Here is a 19,133-nt window from a genome sequence, read left to right as displayed (position 1 = left end):
GATTTGCCCGAAGGACCCATTCTCAATAAATAGATTGTGGATCAGATTGTGTATTTCCCATTAGCCTTCCGGACTACCAATGGATTTGCCAACCACGTGGGGTGTAGCACTCCTCTGACCAAACCCGCTGCTTCAAGTTTCTTGATCTCTTCTGCAATGAACTGATGCCTCTCCAAGGCCTGCTTCCGGACTTTCTGCTTGACAGGTTGGGCGTGTGGGCAGACAGCAAGGTGGTGCTCGATTACCTCCCTGGGAACATCGGAGATATCAGATGGTTGCCAGGCAAACACATCGATATTCGCCCGCGGGAAGGCAACGAGCACGCTTTCCTATTTGTCATCGAGGGTGGCGCTGATAGAAAGTACCATCAGCGCTATCCAGCCCTGTCGGGACCTGTTTTACATGGGGTGTAGTGACCTTGGGTCTCTTGCTGTTGGAGCTCTCCGGCCAGTCATCAACAGGCGCAGCGCACTCCGAAGAGGCACGCTTCCCGGATTCCTTGCCAGCGTCCTAGATACCTTTCTTCTTTCCTCTGTCCTCCTTGGCAGGAACTGCTACTGCCGCTGCATCTGCCGCGACTGCGTCCCAATACATCTTGTCCATGCAAATGATTGCATCCTTCTCATCTGATGGGATGGTAATGACTCCCACAGGACCATGCATCTTCAAAGTGTTGTAGGCATAGTGGGATGCCACCATGAATTTAGCTAGGGCTGGGCGTCCAAGAATCTCATTGTATGGCAGCGGGAGGTCAACCACATCAAACACAATCTTCTCAGTCTGGTAGTTCAGCTCTCCCGCAAATGTCACCGACAATGTAATCTTTCCCTTAGAATGACTCCTGCCGGGATTAACTCCTTGAAACATGTCGGTGGTCTTCAACTCATCTTCTGCTATTTGAAGTTTGCTGATGACTGCCGGGGAAATCAGATTCAACCCGGCCCCACCGTCCACCAACATTTTTGTGACCTTGAGGTTGCGAATTGGTGGAGAGACCAACAATGGCAAACACCCTACTGCCATGGTGCGGTTAGGATGATCCTCTTTCTCAAAGATGATGGGTGTGCGTGACCATTTGAGCGGCTTCCAGGCCTCTGGCGCAGGTTCCACGGCATTGACTTCTTGTGCCCACCATTTGAGCCGGCGGTGAGAGGTGTGCAAAGATGCACCCTCGTCAATGCACAAGGCGTCAGTGGCCTTCTGAAAATCCTGCTCACTGGTTTCCTCTTCATCCTTCATCGCTCTCATCATCACAGGTTTCCCTCTCTCGACCTCTGGCGGGTTTTCCTTCGTTCCGGAAGGGTTTGCCGGGGCGATTTTCTTCACCGCCTCAGCCCTGACCGCCAGCAACATTCTAACCCTTTTCCTTGTCACGCTTCTCATACTCTGCTCTCTATATCTTGACAAGCTGCTCAACCTGATAACACTCTAGAAGGTCGTGGCCTTTGGTCCGATGAATCTTGCAATACGGCCCATCACCTTTCCTGGCCTTCTCGGCAGCCGCGGCCTCCCGGCAGTCAGCGCACATGGCAGCTTCCTTGCCGGGAACGTCAGCTTTGGCCTTCTTGCTAGTACTAGGTGTACCCGATCCTTAAACAGTCATCACTACCTTATAGTTCCGCTTCTTACTGTGCTTCTTGCTCTTCTTCTGACTGATTGATTCATCATCATCCTCTGAATCGATGTTGGTGCAATCTTCCTCTCCGGGAAACTTCCTTCCCTCCTCCATCCGAGCACACTTATCCACCAAGGTGTAGAGATCCTTCACAGTCTTGGGCAACGCATGTTCATCTTGGAGCGAATTCGGCTGTTGCGCACATTGGACTGGAAGGCAGCTATCACAGCTGCCGGATGGATATTTGGGATGTTCCTACGGACCTTGCTGAATCTCTATAAATACTTACGGAGGGTCTCTCCTTCCTTCCGTTGGAGAAGCTGCAAGTTGCTGGGTCGGCCTGGCTCTTGATGGCCGCAGGTGAAAGCGCCAATGAACTCATGGCACATGTTGGCCCACGACGAAATGGAGTTCTCCGGCAGGTGCATCAGTCAAAACCTCTGTCGGCGTTCTTGGAACGGGGGTCCCCATACTTGCCTGCCTGTGGCCCACGGCGTGGCTCTGCAGGCGGGGCCGTACGGCCCATATTCATCAGCAAGGCATTCAAGACCCTCGCGAGGGGCCAAGCCACGCGAGGCGGACGACACAAGGCCTCCTCAGGAGCAGCCTCACTAGGTTGGCTCGCGAGGGGCGGAGAGTTCAAGGTGAGGCAAACCTTGCGAGGTTCTCATGACGTGAGCCATGACGATTGAGATCAGGAGGGCGCCAGGCGGGCGCCAGCGCGCGCAGTATCCTTGTTTCCTCTTTGGTGCAAAGGAAGCAAGCGCAGGCGCGGAGTACCGAGGCGTTAAGCAAAGGTTTCCATATTGGTGCAACGAGACCAAGACCAGTAGGACGGCAAGACAGAGGTCACCATGGAGCCCAAGGCGGCGTCACCACCAGAACCTTTTGCAGGCGAAGACTGCTTTTGTCAGGATAAGCTGTACTGGCTGTCCCCTTTCAAATTGGCCGTTGTTGGCTCCCTTCCCGCTCAATATTTGGGGAGAGGACCAGGGCCTCTGTAAATAGGACTAGCCACCATAGTAGGAGGCATCTCATCTGGAGTAATCCTCACCCACACAAGTTCACCAAGCACAAGAACACCTCAACCTCAAGAGGCTGTTCTTCCCCTTGTACTGTTCATCGGTCACCCAAGAGGCAATCCACCACCACCACACCGGAGTAGGGTATTACACCACAACGGTGGCCCGAACCAGTATAAATCTTGTGTCTCTTGCGTTGCGAGTTCGTGGAGTTAGACCTTGAGATCTTAGCGAGGCTAGAACGTGGATCGGTAGGGGGAGATCATCGTGCGCACCCCCGATTTCGAACCTTGAGGGTTTTGCCAGAACCCGTGATCCGACATTTGGCATGCCAGGTAGGGGTGCGCCGTAGCCTTCCTTCCGTCGATGTACGCTCCGCCACCACCGCGCTCCGCCCTCATGGCAGGCGCCTCACTCGCGGCTCCAATGGCTGGCGCCGATGATGGGGCTAGGGGATCCGAGCCCTGGCCCCCGCCTTGCGGCAGGTGCAGTGGCCGCCCAAGTTCAAGCCGGAGATGCCGCTGCGCTACGACGGCGCGGCAGACCCGTCGGCTTTCCTGCTGGCATACGAGGAGGCCGTCCTCGAGGCCAGGGGCGACGACAAGGTCATGGCCAACTAGTTTCCCATGGCCCTCACTGGTGCGCCGCGCGCCTGGCTGCTCAACCTCCCCGGATCCACGGTGGTATCTTGGGAGGAGCTGCACGACCTCTTCACTGCGCGCTACGCGGCACCGGCGCACCACGCGGTCGAGGCCCTGCTAGGCGGCTCCCAAGCACCGCCTTCGGATCGCCATGTCAAGCCATTCCTTCGCTAGATCAGCGGCCGCTTCCAAGCGCTCGGGGGCTCCGCCGGGCTGGGCCGCGCCCGAGGCCGACATCACCTTCGACTCAGAAGACCACCCCGTCACCACCACCGGCTCGGGTATGCTCCCAATGCTTTGCACGCCCACCATTTGCAACGTGGCTATCACTAAAACCCTCATCGACGGCGGCGCCGGCCTCAACATGCTCTCCGTGGAGGCCTTCAGCCTTCTTCACATACCGCTCGAGCGGCTCAGCCTGAGCAAGCCTTTCTCAGGGGTCGGCGGCAGCACCGTCCACTCCCTGGGGCAGATCCGCCTCCCCGTCACCTTCGGCACGCGCGACAACTACCGCACCGAGCTGGTCGAGTTCGACACGCCCGCATCACCCTCCCGTACAACGCCATCCTTGGGTACCCAGCTCTGGCCCTGTTCATGGCAGCAACCCACCCGCGATACAACCTCATGAAGATGCCTGGAAGCAAGGGCGTCTTCACCATCAAGGGGGGCACCAAGGAGGCCGTGGCGGCTCTCAAGCTTGCCCTCAAGACCGCCGCGGCGGCACAACCCGTCGGCATGGGCGCCTCCGAGGCCAAGGGTGCCGCACCAACCAAGAAGAAGCAGATGTTCACCCAGGACAAGGCGGAAACCAAGCAGGTGTCGGTCGATGAGGACGGGTCCTCAGGAGCCACCTTTACCATAGGTGCCAACCTCGACCCAAGCCAGGAGGAAGCTTTGGTGAAGTTCTTGCACGCGAACAAGGAGATATTCGCATGGGAAGCCAAGCAGCTGGTGGGGGTCCCGAGAGAGGTGATTCAACATCACTTAAGGGTGTGCCCCAATGTACGCCCTGTGAAGCGGCGAGCAAGACGACAGTCCACGCAAAAGCAGGCCTTCATCATCCAAGAAACCCGCAAGCTAGAGGCGGCGGGTGCCATTCATGAGGTCCGGTACCCCGAATGGCTGGCAAACCCTGTCGTCGTGCCGAAGAAAGGCGGGAAGGGGCGAATGTGCGTCAACTTCACCAACCTCAACAAGGCCTGCCCCCAAGATTCGTTCCCACTTCCACGCATTGACCAAATCGTCGACTCCACCGCCGAGTGCGACCTGATGTGCTTCCTGGATGCATTCTCAGTGTATCACCAGATCAAGATGGCGGTAGAAGATGTAGAGAAGACAACCTTCCTGACCCCGTGCAGGGTGTACTGTTACACTTGCATGCCTTTTGGGCTGCGTAACGCAGGCGTGACCTTTCAGCGGGTGATGCACATCGCCTTGGGGCGGCAGCTCGGAAGAAACGCGGAGGCCTATGTCGACGACATTGTGGTGAAGTCTCAGGAGGCGAGAACCTTGATTCAAGACTTGGAGGAGACTTTCGCGAGTCTGCGCCAGGTGAACTTGCGGCTCAACCCAGAAAAGTGCATGTTTGGTGTCCCTTCGGGCAAGCTGCTGGGTTTCCTCGTATCCTACAGAGGGATCGAGGCAAACCCAGAAAAGATCAGGGCCATCGAAGACATGAGCCCACCGCAGACCCTCAAGGAAATGCAGAAGCTGGCTGGTCGGGTGACTGCGTTGGGGCGTTTCATCTCCAAGCTGGGGGAGCGTGCCCTACCCTTCTTCAAACTGATGAAGAAGAAGGGCCCATTCGAGTGGACCCCAGAAGCTGACCGAGCTTTCCAAGACCTCAAGAAATACCTGACCAGCCCTCCAGTGATGGTGGCGCCACGGCCTCTCGAGCCCCTAGTGCTTTATCTTGCCGCCACCCCGTACTCCGCCAGCGCGGCTCTGGTGGCGGTTCGGGAAGAGCACCAAGCCAAAGGTGCGTCGCGCCAAGCCGCGTCACCAGCCGAGATGATGCAAGACCAGGGAGGTGCCGCAAGAGCCGTAGCAGCAACAACAGAGGACCAAGTTCGGCAGGACGCTGCCGCCAAGGTCCCGAGAAGCGATCAAGCGTCGGGGGTTCCACTACTTCAGGAGACGCCCCAACCTCCACAAGACACGAGCCTCACTGACGCACCAACTCTCGTCGAGCACCCGGTGTACTTCGTCAGCACGGTGTTGTGGGATGCAAGGGCACGATATCCCATGCCTCAGAAGCTCTTACTCGCGCTCTTGGTGGCCTCGCGTAAGTTGCAGCACTACTTCCAAGGTCACCCCATCAAGGTCGTCTCAGCCTACCCATTGGAGAGAGTGCTTAGGAGCCCCAACTTTGCTGGAAGGGTCGCTGAATGGAACATCGAGCTGCAGGCTTTCCAGTTGGAGTTCAGCACTACCAGGGTCATCAAGGGAGCCGCACTCTCTGATTTCGTGGTGGAATGGACGGATGCCCTGACACTTGAAGTAGGCGAGGACCAGTCCACCTCGCCGGGAAGTGAGGCACCTGATAGCTGGGTCATGTATTTCGGTGGCGCCTTCGCGCACCAGGGCGCGGGGGCTGGAGCGGTGCTCATCTCACCCACTCAGGACAAGCTCTAGTACGCTGTGCAGCTCTGCCTTCAGCAGGGCGAGAAGGTCTCCAACAACATCGCAGAATATGAAGGCCTCATAGCTCGCCTGAAAGCTGTGGCGGCTCTGGGGGTGAAACGCCTCACCGTTAAGGGCGACTCGCAGCTTCTCGTCAATTTCTCCAACAAGGTGTATGAGCCGAAGGACGAGCACATGGAGGCATACCTTGCGGAGGTGCGCAAGATGGAGAGGCAGTTCCTGGGCCTGGAGTTGCAGCACGTGCCCCGTGGCACCAACAAGGAAGCTGACGACATCGCCAAGAGGGCGTCCAAGCGGCAGCCCCAAGAGCCAGGCGTCTTCGAGGAGCGCCTCTTCAAGCCGTCAGCCACACCACCACTTTCAAGGACAGCTCAGCCTCGGGAGGAGCTCCCGCAGCCGCCTGCCATAGGAGCCCCAGCCTGTGGCCCGACTTCGGGAGCGTGCCTACTCTTGGTGCTCGAGCTCTAGGAGGGATGCTGGACCAAGGAATTCAAGGAATACCTGATGCAAGGGACGCTGCCGAAGAAGGAGGAGGACGCGGAGCGCGTGGCCCGGCAAGCCACGACATACTGCATACGGGACGGTGAGTTATATAGGAAGCGACCAAATGACGTTTCACTGCATTGCATTTCCAGAGACCAGGGGAAGGAGTTGCTATCTGACATACACGGTGGGGACTGCAGGCACCACTCGTCATCGCGGACCCTCGTCGGCAAGGCCTTCCGCAGCGGATTCTACTGGCCCACGGCACTCAACGACGCAGCCGAGCTGGTGAAGTCCTGTGAAGCTTGCCAGTTCCACACCAAGCAGATCCATCAGCCGGCTTAGGGCCTCCAGACCATCCCACTCACATGGCCGTTCGTGGTCTGGGGGCTGGATATCTTGGGCCCGTTCCCTCGAGCGCCTGGGGGCTACCGTTACCTCTACGTCGCCATCACAAGTTCACCAAGTGGGCGGAAGTGGAAGCCATCCGCACCATCCCAGCAGGCTCCGCGGTCAAGTTCATCAAGGGTCTCGTGAGCCGTTTCGGGGTTCCCAACTGCATCATCACTGATAACGGCTCGCAGTTCACTAGTAATCTCTTCAAGACATACTGTGCTAACCTTGGAACGCAGATCTGCTACGCTTCGGTGGCACACCCAGGAGCAATGGTCAGGCCGAACGCGCCAACGCATAAGTCCTGAGGGGCCTCAAGATCAGGACTTTCAAGAAGAAGCTCGAGGCCTGTGGCAGGGGCTGGTACGGCGAGCTCCAGTCCATGCTATGGTCCATCCGCACCACCGCTACCAAGCCGACAGGCGAGACCCCGTTCTTCCTCGTGTACGGAGCAGAAGAGGTTCTCCCTCATGAGGTCAAGCATCGCTCCGCACGGGTCCTGGCGTTTGATGAGACACAGCAGGACGCCACGTGGGGGATGGACCTTGTGCTGGGGGAGGAACGCCGCCGCGAAGCTGCACTACGGGCGGCAAGGTACCAGTAGGCGCTGCGGCGATACCACTACCGCCACATCCGCTCCAGGACGCTCGAGGCGGGCGACCTCGTCTTGAGGCGGGTTCTCTCTAGGGAAGGGCTGCATAAGCTATCACCCATGTGGGAGGGCCCGTTCAAGGTCGTCCATGTCTCCAGGCCTGGCGCCGCGCACCTGGAAACACAGGACGGGGTACCCATCCAGAACGCCTTGAACATCCAACACCTCCGGAAGTTCTACCCATGAAGAAAGGCACAGTGCCTGTGAAGAAGGCCCGGTGCCCGTGAAGAATCGCCGCCCGTGACACTCTCACGTAATAACGAGTGGGGCTGTACATGCCCCGGAGTCTCAGGAGTGCCGCCCTCGGGCCTCGGGGGCTCCCTCCCACGTCCTAGTGGCAGCACTTAGCTCCGCGCTGGTGAGAAGACTTGAAGACTAGACTAGGTGCCGGACGCGGCTTTTCATTTGCTCTCCAAAGTTGGCTCGCCACCTTTTAATTGAATTTTGCTTCTAGTGTTCCTTGCTGGTTTGGTTCTCTCACCTTTTGTCGCCGTTTCCGACTCCGGTTTAACTTGTTCTCTCTCTCTCTCGCATACCTCGCGAGGGGGCTGGGCAGGTCCCTTCACGTGCATTTTTTCTTTCCTCTGCCCTTCGTCTATTTTTTCGCGAGGCATCCTCGTTCGAGCCCACAAGCTACCGCATCTCTCCTAGTACGTGCCCCTCGGGTACCGCGATACGAAGCGTTGGGTCAAAGCTCAGGAGAACGATAAGCCTCCTAACAAAGTTTTTGCAGTTCCTAAGCACCCACTGAGTCAAGGAAGGCCTTGATAGGCACCAGGAAACAAGCGCCTCGTCAAGAGGAGGCTACCCCGAACGTGCCAAGCTAAGTCGTCTCTACACAAAACAACGGCACAACACAGAAACAACAAACATAGCATAGTGATTGAGGAATCATAGTTCGATACACGCCCCTCCCGGGCCTATACTGGTTTCTTTTTTATGCAGGAACGAAAGGAAGAACAAAAAAAAAAGTGGTGCCTGCCCCTGGAGCGGTCCTCGGGGGCAGGCTCTTGGCGTCATCCTGAGCTCAGCCGGACCCCTCCTCGCGCTTCATGGAGGCGCGGCGACGAGACGACCCACTACCACCTTCAAAGCGGGCGCGGCGGCTGGTCGTAGCCACCACTGCTGGAGCTTTCGCCGGGGGAAGAGCCACCATAGCTGGATGAGATGGGGTCGGCACCAAGGGCGGGATCGCCCTCATCCCCGTCTCGACCGTCGCCAAGGCCGAGCACCTCCTCGCCGTCGTTCACCTCGGGGCAGCACCCGGCGCGGCGACCATCTTCCCTGAACACCCTCACGTAGAGGGTCGCATCACCGTCGTACTTGAAGTGGAGGGTGAACGTCTGCCAACCGCGGGCCAGAGCTATGTTGCCCGCGGCGGAGACCTCGACTGCAACCCCAGAATCCCTGCTGCAGCAACCCTCCGCCTGCAGCCAGAGCCCACCGGGACCGGAGGCTGGCAGCTCGTCGGCGAAAAAGTGCGGGAGCTGAAGCCACTTGCCAGCCGGGTCCTCCGACCAGACGACGAACTTCGGCAGCACCTCCGCTGAGTGGAAACGCGGCCGGGGAGGCCGTGCAACCATGGTGCGCCTCCCTTCATCGACAGGGCTGCCACGACTGGAACGACCCATGCCACGTGCAGCAGCGCCACCGCGGGAACGGGGGGCCGCGGCGGGGGTCACGGTGTGCTTGCAGGGACGACCGAATCCGCGCTTGGGCGCCGGAGAGCCGGGCCCCTCGCGAGGGGCCTTCCCTTTCTCCGCGGCAGAGAACCTCTTCGACGACGCCATTGGTGTCGCTGCTAGCGATGGAGCAAGGGAGGAAAAGCAAGCTGAATAGGAAGAGATGGGCGACGGGGGCTCTACCCCCTCCCCATTTATAGCAGGAGAAGGCCAGTCGGCGCCCCCCACGACCAGATGTAATGATGGTTTTTCCGTGCATGTCGCAGGGACTTGTCAAGTCGGGCAGTTGCCGAGGCAGCGTGGGGAAGCGGAGACGCCCATGCCCAATCAACCGCCACGCGTCGACCAAGGCCGCAGGCTATTGGGGCCCGCGGCGCTCCGCACTTGGCCTTTGGCTTCGCCTCGTAGCCAAGTCCAAGCGCGCCTTGGGACCGGGGGCTTCTGTCGGTGTTCTAGGAACGGTGATCCCCAGACTTGCCTGCCTGCGGCCCACAGCGTGGCTCTTCGGGCGGGCCCGTACGGCCCATCTTCATCAGCAAGGCATTGAAGACCCTCGCGAGGGGCCAAGCCACGCGAGGCGGACGACACAAGGCCTCCTCGGGAGCAGCCTCACCAGGTTGGCTCGCGAGGGGTGGAGAGTTCAAGGCGAGTCAAACCTCGCGAGGTTCTCGTGACGTGAGCCATGACGATCAAGATCAGGCGGGCGCCAGCGCGCGCAGTGTCCTTGTTTCCTCTTTGGTGCAAAGGAAGCAAGCGCAGGCGCGGAGTACCGAGGTGTCAAGCAAAGGTTTCCATATCAGTGCAACGAGACCAAGACCAGCAGGACGGCAAGACGGAGGTCAGCATGGAGCCCAAGGCGGCTTCACCACCAGAGCCTTTTGTAGGCGAAGACTGCTTTTGTCAGGATAAGCTGTACTGGTTGTCCCCTTTCAAATTGTCCGTTGTTGGCTCCGTTCCCGCTCAATATTTGGGGAGAGGACCAGGGCCTCTATATATAGGACTAGCCACCATAGTAAGAGGCATCTCATCTGGAGTAATCCTCACCCACACAAGTTCACCAAGCACAAGAACACCTCAACCTCAGGAGGTTGTTCTTCCCCTTGTACTGTTCATCCATCACCCAAGAGGCAATCCACCACCACCACACTAGAGTAGGGTATTACACCACAACGGTGGCCCGAACCAGTATAAATCTTGTGTCTCTTGCGTTGCGAGTTCGTGGAGTTAGACCTTGAGATCTTAGCGAGGCTAGGACATGGATCGGTAGGGGGAGATCATCGTGCGCACCCCAGAGTTTGAACCTTGAGGGTTTTGCCGGAACCCGTGATCCGACAACCTCACAGTGTACTTGAGGGCCAAGGGAAGTAGTTGGCAAACACCTTCTCATCTCTTCCCCCGGCAGCCTGAACAGCAATGATGTAGATGCTCAAAAACTCTGTCGGGTTCAGCCTCCCATCATACTTCTCGGGTATCTCCGGCTTGAACGTGCGAACGGACAGTGAACGGACTTGCCGCAGCTCACGAGTAAAGGCAGGGCACCCAACCTCGAAAGGTAGGCACCCGCCAACACCGAGCGCAGGCTCATCGACTCAGGGCCATCGCGCCCATTGGTCGGGCAGTGGTCGTCATGGCGTCGCTCGATGACGACGCGCGCGTCTCCGCCCCACCTATCCTCCGGGGCTCGTCGTCGGCCTGGACGTGCTCGAGGGTCAGAAGAGGCCATCGAGATGTCGTGACGTTCTTGATTCTGCTACGCTCGCGCTGACTGCCGTGGTGGGGACTGCATCGTGGGGGTGACCCCTTCCGTACGGCCAGCAGCATGAGCCGTTGTCGTCGCTTGGGGACGCCGTGGTGGGCCAGCTCGCTGCGAGCCCCCGGCCTTGGCGAAACCGAGCAGACTTTGGATGGTGGCATGCTATTCATCCATCTGCTCGGCCGCTGGCAGAAACCTCAGCAGCAACTAAGCCCGCGCCACGGCCTCCATGGCTGTACTTGGCATTGGTGATGATGAAGTACATCGCCCGTCGCTCGGCTCCTGACGGTTCTAGCGGCGGGAGCACCGCGCCCCCGCTATTGCGGAGCGGCCACCTGGATGGCAGGGTGGTGCGGCGAAGGCGCTCGGGGGCCAGCGGCTCCGTCGGGCGCAGCGACTTGGTCGACCCGTCCCGGCGGAGGTGCACGCGCTGCGGTCGCTCCTGTGGTGGGGGCGGTCGGAGGGCAGCGATTCGCTCTTGTCCGAGTGCCACTGCTGCGGTTGTGCCCGTCGGTGGGAGGAAGGGGCGCGAGCGAAGTAACCCCTTCACCCGAACCTTGTGGAGCGTGGCCGTCGGGGCACTGCTGATGTTGTTCTCCTCTGATGCCTCCTACTCCTATGTCGGTCACGGGGGAAGTAGTGATGGTGCCGCCTGCTCCGACTACGTCCCCAGTGGCGTCCATGTCTTCGTGTGCCTCCACATCCCCCGCAGCATTAGAGGTTGCGGGCGGTGGAGCCTTCGAGGTGGACGGAGGAGGCGAAGCACCAGATTTCTTCTTGGGCGCCATGGTCGATGGCATTGTCGAAGGTGAAGATGGTGATGAAGATCACGCACTGCACACGCTTTCAGGTTCACACAAGCGATCCCCCTACCTGGCGTGCCAAAGATGTCATGGGAAACCACGGCCACCTATGAGACTAGAGGGCCCCTTGTTGCTTCTTCAGGGGGACGTCACATTGCACAAAGAGCAGACGAGCGTGGGGAAGCACGGCAGACATCACACATGCAATTTTACCCAGGTTTGGGCCACCGGGAGGCGTAAAACCCTACTCCTGCTTTAGTTGATTGATGGTGGAAGAGTGGTGGTGGAGCATACTAGACTTGCCCGGCAGGGGCGGCAGTGGCTATGCGCGTGTGGGCGTGTGTGTTGTCCAAACTTCTAACCCTTTCTATGGTTGCCATGGGCCTCCTTTTATAGATTAAGGGGTTACCACAATGGAAAAGTAGTCATTATGCACTGATAAGATAGCAAACAGTGCTATCATACCTAACTCTGCAGGCTGACAGGGTGCATTAAATGCACCGCTTAGCGTCACGTCATTTGCCCAGCAAGCCTTGCCGGGTTGTCTCGCCAGCTCCACGCTTGCTCGCTTGACACGTCGCAGGACGGGTGTCATTTGTAAGCGTTTCCTATAGAAAGAGGCCTCCATGTGGCAAATGGCTGCCACTTAGTCACTTTGCGGCTTGACACCGCACTGATTGATGTCGTGGGTCATGGCGCAGTAGTTGGTGAGGTGGTTTTGCCTCTGTGAGCCCCGACAGGCCCTGCCGGGACATCTTGGATGTCTTCTTCCGGGGTGACCCCGTCCTTGTTGAGCTCGCCTGCCTAGCAAGGGAGGCTTTTCTCCTGGTGGTATCTTGTTTCTCTGGCTTGACCTTGGTCTTTTTGGTCTGCATGTTGATCCTTCAAAGCTCTTGGTCTCTGGTACTCTGACTTGCGTTGGTGCCTCATTCCTGTTCCCATGCCTGTGCACAGTCTGGGCAACAGACTGACAGTTGCTGACCAGGGAGGTAATCCCAGTCATCCCTCTTGCCCCAAGGAATCCAACTAATGTTCCCCGAGCGGTGAGTTCTGTCTTCAACCCGTGAGACAAAAAAGTTCCTGAACAATCCACATTGGGGGCAACTCCGATGAAATTCTTGCACGGATCGGTGAAGATCGCCATGCATGCCATTGTATTTGGCGTGAAATCCAAAAGATGGAATCCGTACACCACCATCATCGCTTCGAAGAAATCAGAGAAGGGGGAGGTGTGGCCGCAGATAAAATACTCATAGAAGAAGCGGTACGAGTTCGGCGGAACCTCGTTCCCCTCTGGCAAAACCACTGGCGCTCCATGCCCCTTCGGGACTTCCCTCCCCCACATGTATGCATACTTCGTGACCAAGGCGTTGCTGTCCAAACTCGACGGGAAGAAAACCACATCCTGTCCAGCTCCACCACCCTCTCCTTCTTCCCTGTCGCCGCTGCATCCTTCAGGGTGGTCGTCCGCTTCCCCCTCTCGGCGGCGGTCTTGTTTCCCATCCTTCGGGATCGCAAGAAGAGTGGAAGATCTAGCAGTGCTTTGGAGGCAAATGCAGGCGCGGAAGCGGTTGCTTGGCTTGAGGAAGAATATGATGGAAGGAGGAACATATACGAATGAGCAGCGCCCCTTCGCGTTGCCTTTTTATTGGGAACAGTCGTGGGGACTGGCTCTGCACTGTCTTTTATCAGAAAGTTACTGTTTTACAGGTGCAGTACCTATTAACTACTACAGTCCCATGACCCCACGACCTGTGGTAAATAAGCAGAGTGGACATTGGATTGACTGGTCACCATAGCAGTCGTTGCATGCATAGCACTTCTTCGACGCGTGTTCATGCACTGTTTGGGGCCTAAGCCAACGTGCCCAGCGACATGTACGTCTCAGGCCCTGGGGCTTCTGTCGGGGTACACAAACGGGGGTATGTGTTTCCCCTGACTTGTGCACAGACAGTGAGCCTCCGCCCTCAGCAGCCAAAGTTCGGCAAGAAAACAACTGCACCTACGTACAAATCAAGGCCAAGCCAAAGGAGCAACTCTTTGAAAGATCGAAGAGCAGATCAAGAAAACCAAGACAAACCAAGACATCAAGATGTCACCTTGGGAAAGCCTCCCTTGTCGGGCAGGAGAGCTTAGCCGGGTCGAGGCCGCCCCAAGGGCAAGTCCAAGATTTCCCCGGCAGGCTTGCCGGGTCCGCCAAAGGCAAATTTCCCCGCCAAGGCACCACCGCACCACGACGAAAATCACCTATCAGTGCGGTATCGAGCCCCCAACTGAATAAGTGGCTTCTACTAAGCACATGGTAGCCATTTGGAAGGCAGATTACCTTTATATGACACCCGTCCAGAGGCGTGTCAAGCAGATAAGCAGAAGATTATTAAGCGGCATGGCAGGCTTGCTGGGCTGCATCCTCAGCATCACATCTAGCAGTGCATTTAATGCACATTTTCCTAAGCGGCATGATTGCATTGTTAGTTATCTAATCACTAGATAATGACTAATTTGCCACTGTGGTTACCCCTTGAACTATAAAAGGAGGGTCATGGCAAACTAGAGAGGGATTCAGACCCCTGCACACTTGTACGCGCATAGCTTCTCTCCTCGAGGCGACCTTGCCGGGCTTGAGCGTTGTGTGCCCATCGTGTTCCTCCATCCAATCCACCAAAGGAGGAGTAGGGTTTTATGCTTCTCAGTGATGTCTACTACACAACCTTCTTCTTGTAGACGTTGTTGGGCCTACAAGTGCAGAGGTTTGTAGGACAGTAGCAAATTTCCCTCAAGTGGATGACCTAAGGTTTATCAATCCGTGGGAGGCATAGGATGAAGATGGTCTCTCTCAAGAAACCCTGCAACCAAATAACAAAGAGTCTCTTGTGTCCCCAACACACCCAATACAATGGTAAATTGTATAGGTGCACTAGTTAGGCAAAGAGATGGTGATACAAGTGCAATATGGATGATAGATATGAGTATTTGTAATCTGAAAATATAAAAACAGCAAGGTAACTAATGATAAAAGTGAGCACAAACGGTATTGCAATGCTTTGAAACAAGGCCTAAGGCTCATACTTTCACTAGTGCAAGTTCTCTCAACAATAATAACATAATTGAATCATATAACTATCCCTCAACATGCAACAAAGAGTCACTCCAAAGTCACTAATAGCGGAGAACAAACGAAGAGATTATTGTAGGGTACCAAACCACCTCAAAGTTATCCTTTCTGATCGATCTATTCAAGAGTCCGTAGTAAAATAACACGAAGCTATTCTTTCCGTTCGATCTATCATAGAGTTCGTACTAGAATAACACCTAAAGATACAAATCAACCAAAACCCTAATGTCACCTAGATACTCCAATGTCACCTCAAGTATCCGTGGGTATGATTATACGATATGCATCACACAATCTCAGATTCATCTATTCAAACCAACACAAAGAACTTTAAAGAGTGCCCCAAAGTTTCTACCGATGAGTCAAGACGAAAACGTGTGCCAACCCCTATGCATAAGTTCACAATGTTACGGAACCCGCAAGTTGATCACCGAAAACATACATCATGTAGATCACGTGAATATCCCATTGTCACCATAGATAAGCACATGCAAGACATACGTCAAGTGTCGTGGAATTGTCACGGCAGATGTCCTTAGTGTGAGGACTTAGTCGCGAGGCCAACGCATCTATGTGGTAGCTTGAGAGGGGTTGGGTGGAATCGAGAGACGCAACATAGACGAGGATTTAGACAACTTCGGGCCCCGGGAAACATCATCCGGTAATAACCCTACATGCTGTTTGTGGCTAAGTCTCATTATGATCATGAGGAAGTCGCCGGTAAGCCGTCTTTTTGAGTCTAGCCCTAGAGATTGTTTCTTCTTACTTGCCCCTCTTTGGGGAGCCCCGCCCCTCCTTATATAAGTTAAAGGGGCGGCTTACATGTAGGGTCCTAGTAGGACTAGAACTAACTTATTCTCTATTACAAGTCGGATACAAGTACGGGTCTTGCTTCCTCGTAAAGGAAATATTTCCCATGCCTTCCGTCTTAAGACGGCCCACAATAACATGAGCCGGCCTACTGGGCCTTGAGCCCTTTTCATCCGTCTGACCCGCCATCGGGGCCATCATTAAGTCACCAGGCTCGTGAGTCGTCACACCAGTGAACCGCCAGACCCGTGAGTCGCCAATCCTCCGGCGGGTTACGATGAAGCGCCAAGTCCGGTCGGGTCAGACTTCCGGCTGGGTCATACCGCGGGGTATATCCCCGACATCAAGTGTTCTCAAATCCTTAAAGACTCAATCTGACAAAATAACTTCAAAGGGAAAACTCAATCCATTACAAGAGAGTAGAGGGCAAACATCATAAGATCCAAGCATAATAGCAAAGCTCGCGATACATCAAGATCATGCCACATCGAGAACACGAGAGAGAGAGAGAGAGAGAGAGAGAGAGATCAAACACATAGCTACTGGTACATACCCTCAGCCCCGAGTGTAATGCCCACGATGCGGCTATATCTCCCACGTGTCGAGGCACGACTTAGAGGCATAACCGCATTGTGGTTTGTCGCAAGAAGGGTCATCTTCACACAATCCCATGTAATGAACAAGAATGGGATAAAGAGTTGGCTTACAATCGCCACTTCACACAATACATAAATAAATTCATACATTATTCAAGATACACACATAGACCGACTACGGTCAAAGCCAAAAGAAAAGAAGACAACCCAACTGCTAGATCCCCGATCGTCCCAACTGGGCTCCACTACTGATCAACAGGAAAAGAAACATAGTAACGACCAAGGTCCTCGTCGAACTCCCACTTGAGTTCGGTAGCATCGCCTGCTGGTATCCTCGGCACCTGCAACTATTTTGGAAGTATCTGTGAGCCACGAGGACTCAGCAATCTCACACCCGCAAGATCAAGACTATTTAAGCTTATAGGAAGGATGGGGTAATGAGGTGGAGCTGCAGCAATTACTAAGCATATATGGTGGCTAACATACGCAAATAAGAGCGAGAAGAGAAGCAAAGGAACGGTCGTGAAACTAGCAATGATCAAGAAGTGATCCTGAACCCCTACTTACGTCGAACATAACACAAGAACCGTGTTCACTTCCCGGACTCCGCCGAGAAGAGACCATCACGGCTACACACGCGGTTGATGTATTTTAATTAAGTCAAGTGTCAAGTTCTCTACAGCCGGATATTAACAAATTCCCATCTGCCACATAACCGCGGGCACGGCTTTCGAAAGATAATACCCTGCAGGGGTGTTCCAACTTAGCCCATTATAAGCTCTCACGGTCAACGAAGGATAAACCTTCTCCCGGGAAGACCCGATCTGTCTCGGAATCCCGGTTTACAAGACATTTCGACAATGATAAAACAAGACCAGCAAAGCCGCCCAATGTGCCGACAAATCCCGATAGGAGCTGCACATATCTCGTTCTCAGGGCACACCGGATGAGCCAGACATCGGGTTGGCATAGACCCTGGTTGCCTAGGGGGCGCCGGCCATCGCTCGGTTTGAACCAGCACTCGAAGGAGAACTGGCCCGGGGGTTAAAATAAAGATGACCCTTGAGTCTGCAGAACCCAAGGGAAAAAGGCTTAGGTAGGCAAATGGTAAAACCAAGGTTGGGCCTTGTTGGAGGAGTTTTATTCAAAGCGAACTATCAAGGGGGTCCCATAAATCACCCAACCGCGTAAGGAACGCAAAATCAAGGAACATAACACCGGTATGACGGAAACTAGGGCGGCAAGAGTGGAACAAAACACCAGGCATAAGGCCGAGCCTTCCACCCTTTACCAAGTATATAGATGCATTAATAATATAAGAGATATTGTGATATCCCCACATAAACATGTTCCAACATGGAGCAATCTTCAACTTCACCTACAACTAACACACTATAAGAGGGGCTGAGCAAAAGCGGTAACATAGCCAAACAACGGTTTGCTAGGAAGGGTCAAAAAAAGGTTAGAGGTTCATGGCAATATGGGAGGCATGATATAACAAGTGGTAGGTAGCGCGGCATAGCAATAGAGCGAACAACTAGCAAGCAAAGATAGAAGTGATTTCGAGGGTATGGTCATCTTGCCTGAAATCCCGCAAGGAAGAAGAACGAGTCCATGAAGAAGACAAACGGATGAAGTCGAACGAATCCTCACAACTCCGGAACGAAACCGAAGCTAACGAGAGAAGCAACCCGGAAAGAAACAAACAACATAGTAAACAACCACCACATACACATGGCATGATGCACAAACAAGTATAATGCATGTCCGATTTAATGAGCATGGCATGGCAAAGTGCAACATACAACACTACAGATTAAGTGGAGCTCAATATGCAACTCGTTGCATATTGACGAATCAGCACATCAATTATTTATTTCTCGCTCGTTTATGTACCCAACAATATTAAATGTTATTAAACATGGCAAGGGGGTGAAGCATATGAAAACTACCTATCTAGGCAAGTTTAAATGAGGCCGGAACAACAAACAACAATTCCGGAAAAATCCCCATATGCATATTTAGCAATTTAAAGCAAACAACAATTTTAAATGTTGTTAAAATGATGCGGATGACATATGCAAGTTTAATGCAATTTTATGAAAATGTTGACATGAGCATGTTATGAAGCATTTGTCACCGTGGTGGAAGAAAAGGGTGCCACGGCAACGAATCCGAAAATGATGCCACGACAACATATCGGTTCCAGTAACTCGATTGAGATACCGGTGCAAAAGAGAAATGTGCGGATGTGTGGAACACGCAAGAGATGGTGGGGTGCTCCCGGTTACCGGGTTCCCACGGGTCAACGGCAGTGTCAAACGCGGGAACAACTAACGTTCACGGCCGGATACAACATCCAAACATGCATCTCATACAACACATGCATTCATCCACGGGTCAATGTCTCGGCAGTTATACCTTCGAAGCATGCAAACGGGACGGTTCGGGTTCGGTGCAATGTAGAGGAAGTAGACGTTCTCCGGACAGTCATAGTGGAAGTAGTCTTTCATGAGTCGAAGAGGAAGTAGTCGTTCATGTTCCGTAGATGTTCGGGGTCGCCGGTAGTTGAACTTGAGGGTCGTCGACGTCGTGGTACTTGGTATCCTGGCGCCCTCTCGGCCTTGACATAGACGAAACGGAACGCGATGATTGGTACTCGGTGTCCAGCGACATCAACATAGGAGACTTGGGCGACGCTGGGCATCGAGAAGAGGAGCGTGCTCGCTCGGGCATGGAGCTGGACGCGGTCAACGCGCAGGGCGCGCGTGCGGGCGGTTCGAGCAGGCAGCAGCGCTGCTCATCCTCCTCGGTTGAGGCCGAGGTGAAATGGGGCATGGTGGGCAGACTTGGCGCAGAGCAAGGAGGACCGGCGGGGACGCGGTCGAGGAGGAGGCCGACGTCACGGAGGACGGTGGCACGGTC

General features: G+C 55.1%; 1 protein-coding gene across 1 annotated transcript; it reads right to left on the bottom strand.

Moving 5' to 3' along the window:
* Positions 1 to 510: 510 nt before the first annotated feature.
* Positions 511 to 960, bottom strand: LOC109751522 (uncharacterized). The gene has a single exon (XM_020310408.1). The coding sequence runs from the start codon at positions 958 to 960 to the stop codon at positions 511 to 513; it is 450 nt and encodes a 149-aa protein (XP_020165997.1).
* Positions 961 to 19,133: the final 18,173 nt, after the last annotated feature.

The sequence above is a fragment of the Aegilops tauschii genome, chromosome 7 (assembly GCF_002575655.3).
Source record: "Aegilops tauschii subsp. strangulata cultivar AL8/78 chromosome 7, Aet v6.0, whole genome shotgun sequence".
NCBI lineage: Eukaryota > Viridiplantae > Streptophyta > Magnoliopsida > Poales > Poaceae > Aegilops > Aegilops tauschii.
Note: the sequence above shows the minus strand (reverse complement) of the source record. Positions and strands in the feature narration are given on the sequence as shown.

Excerpts from the sequence above, each read along its gene's own strand:
- LOC109751522 (XM_020310408.1), bottom strand. The coding sequence starts at position 960 with ATGTTGGTGGACGGTGGGGCCGGGTTGAATCTGATTTCCCCGGCAGTC.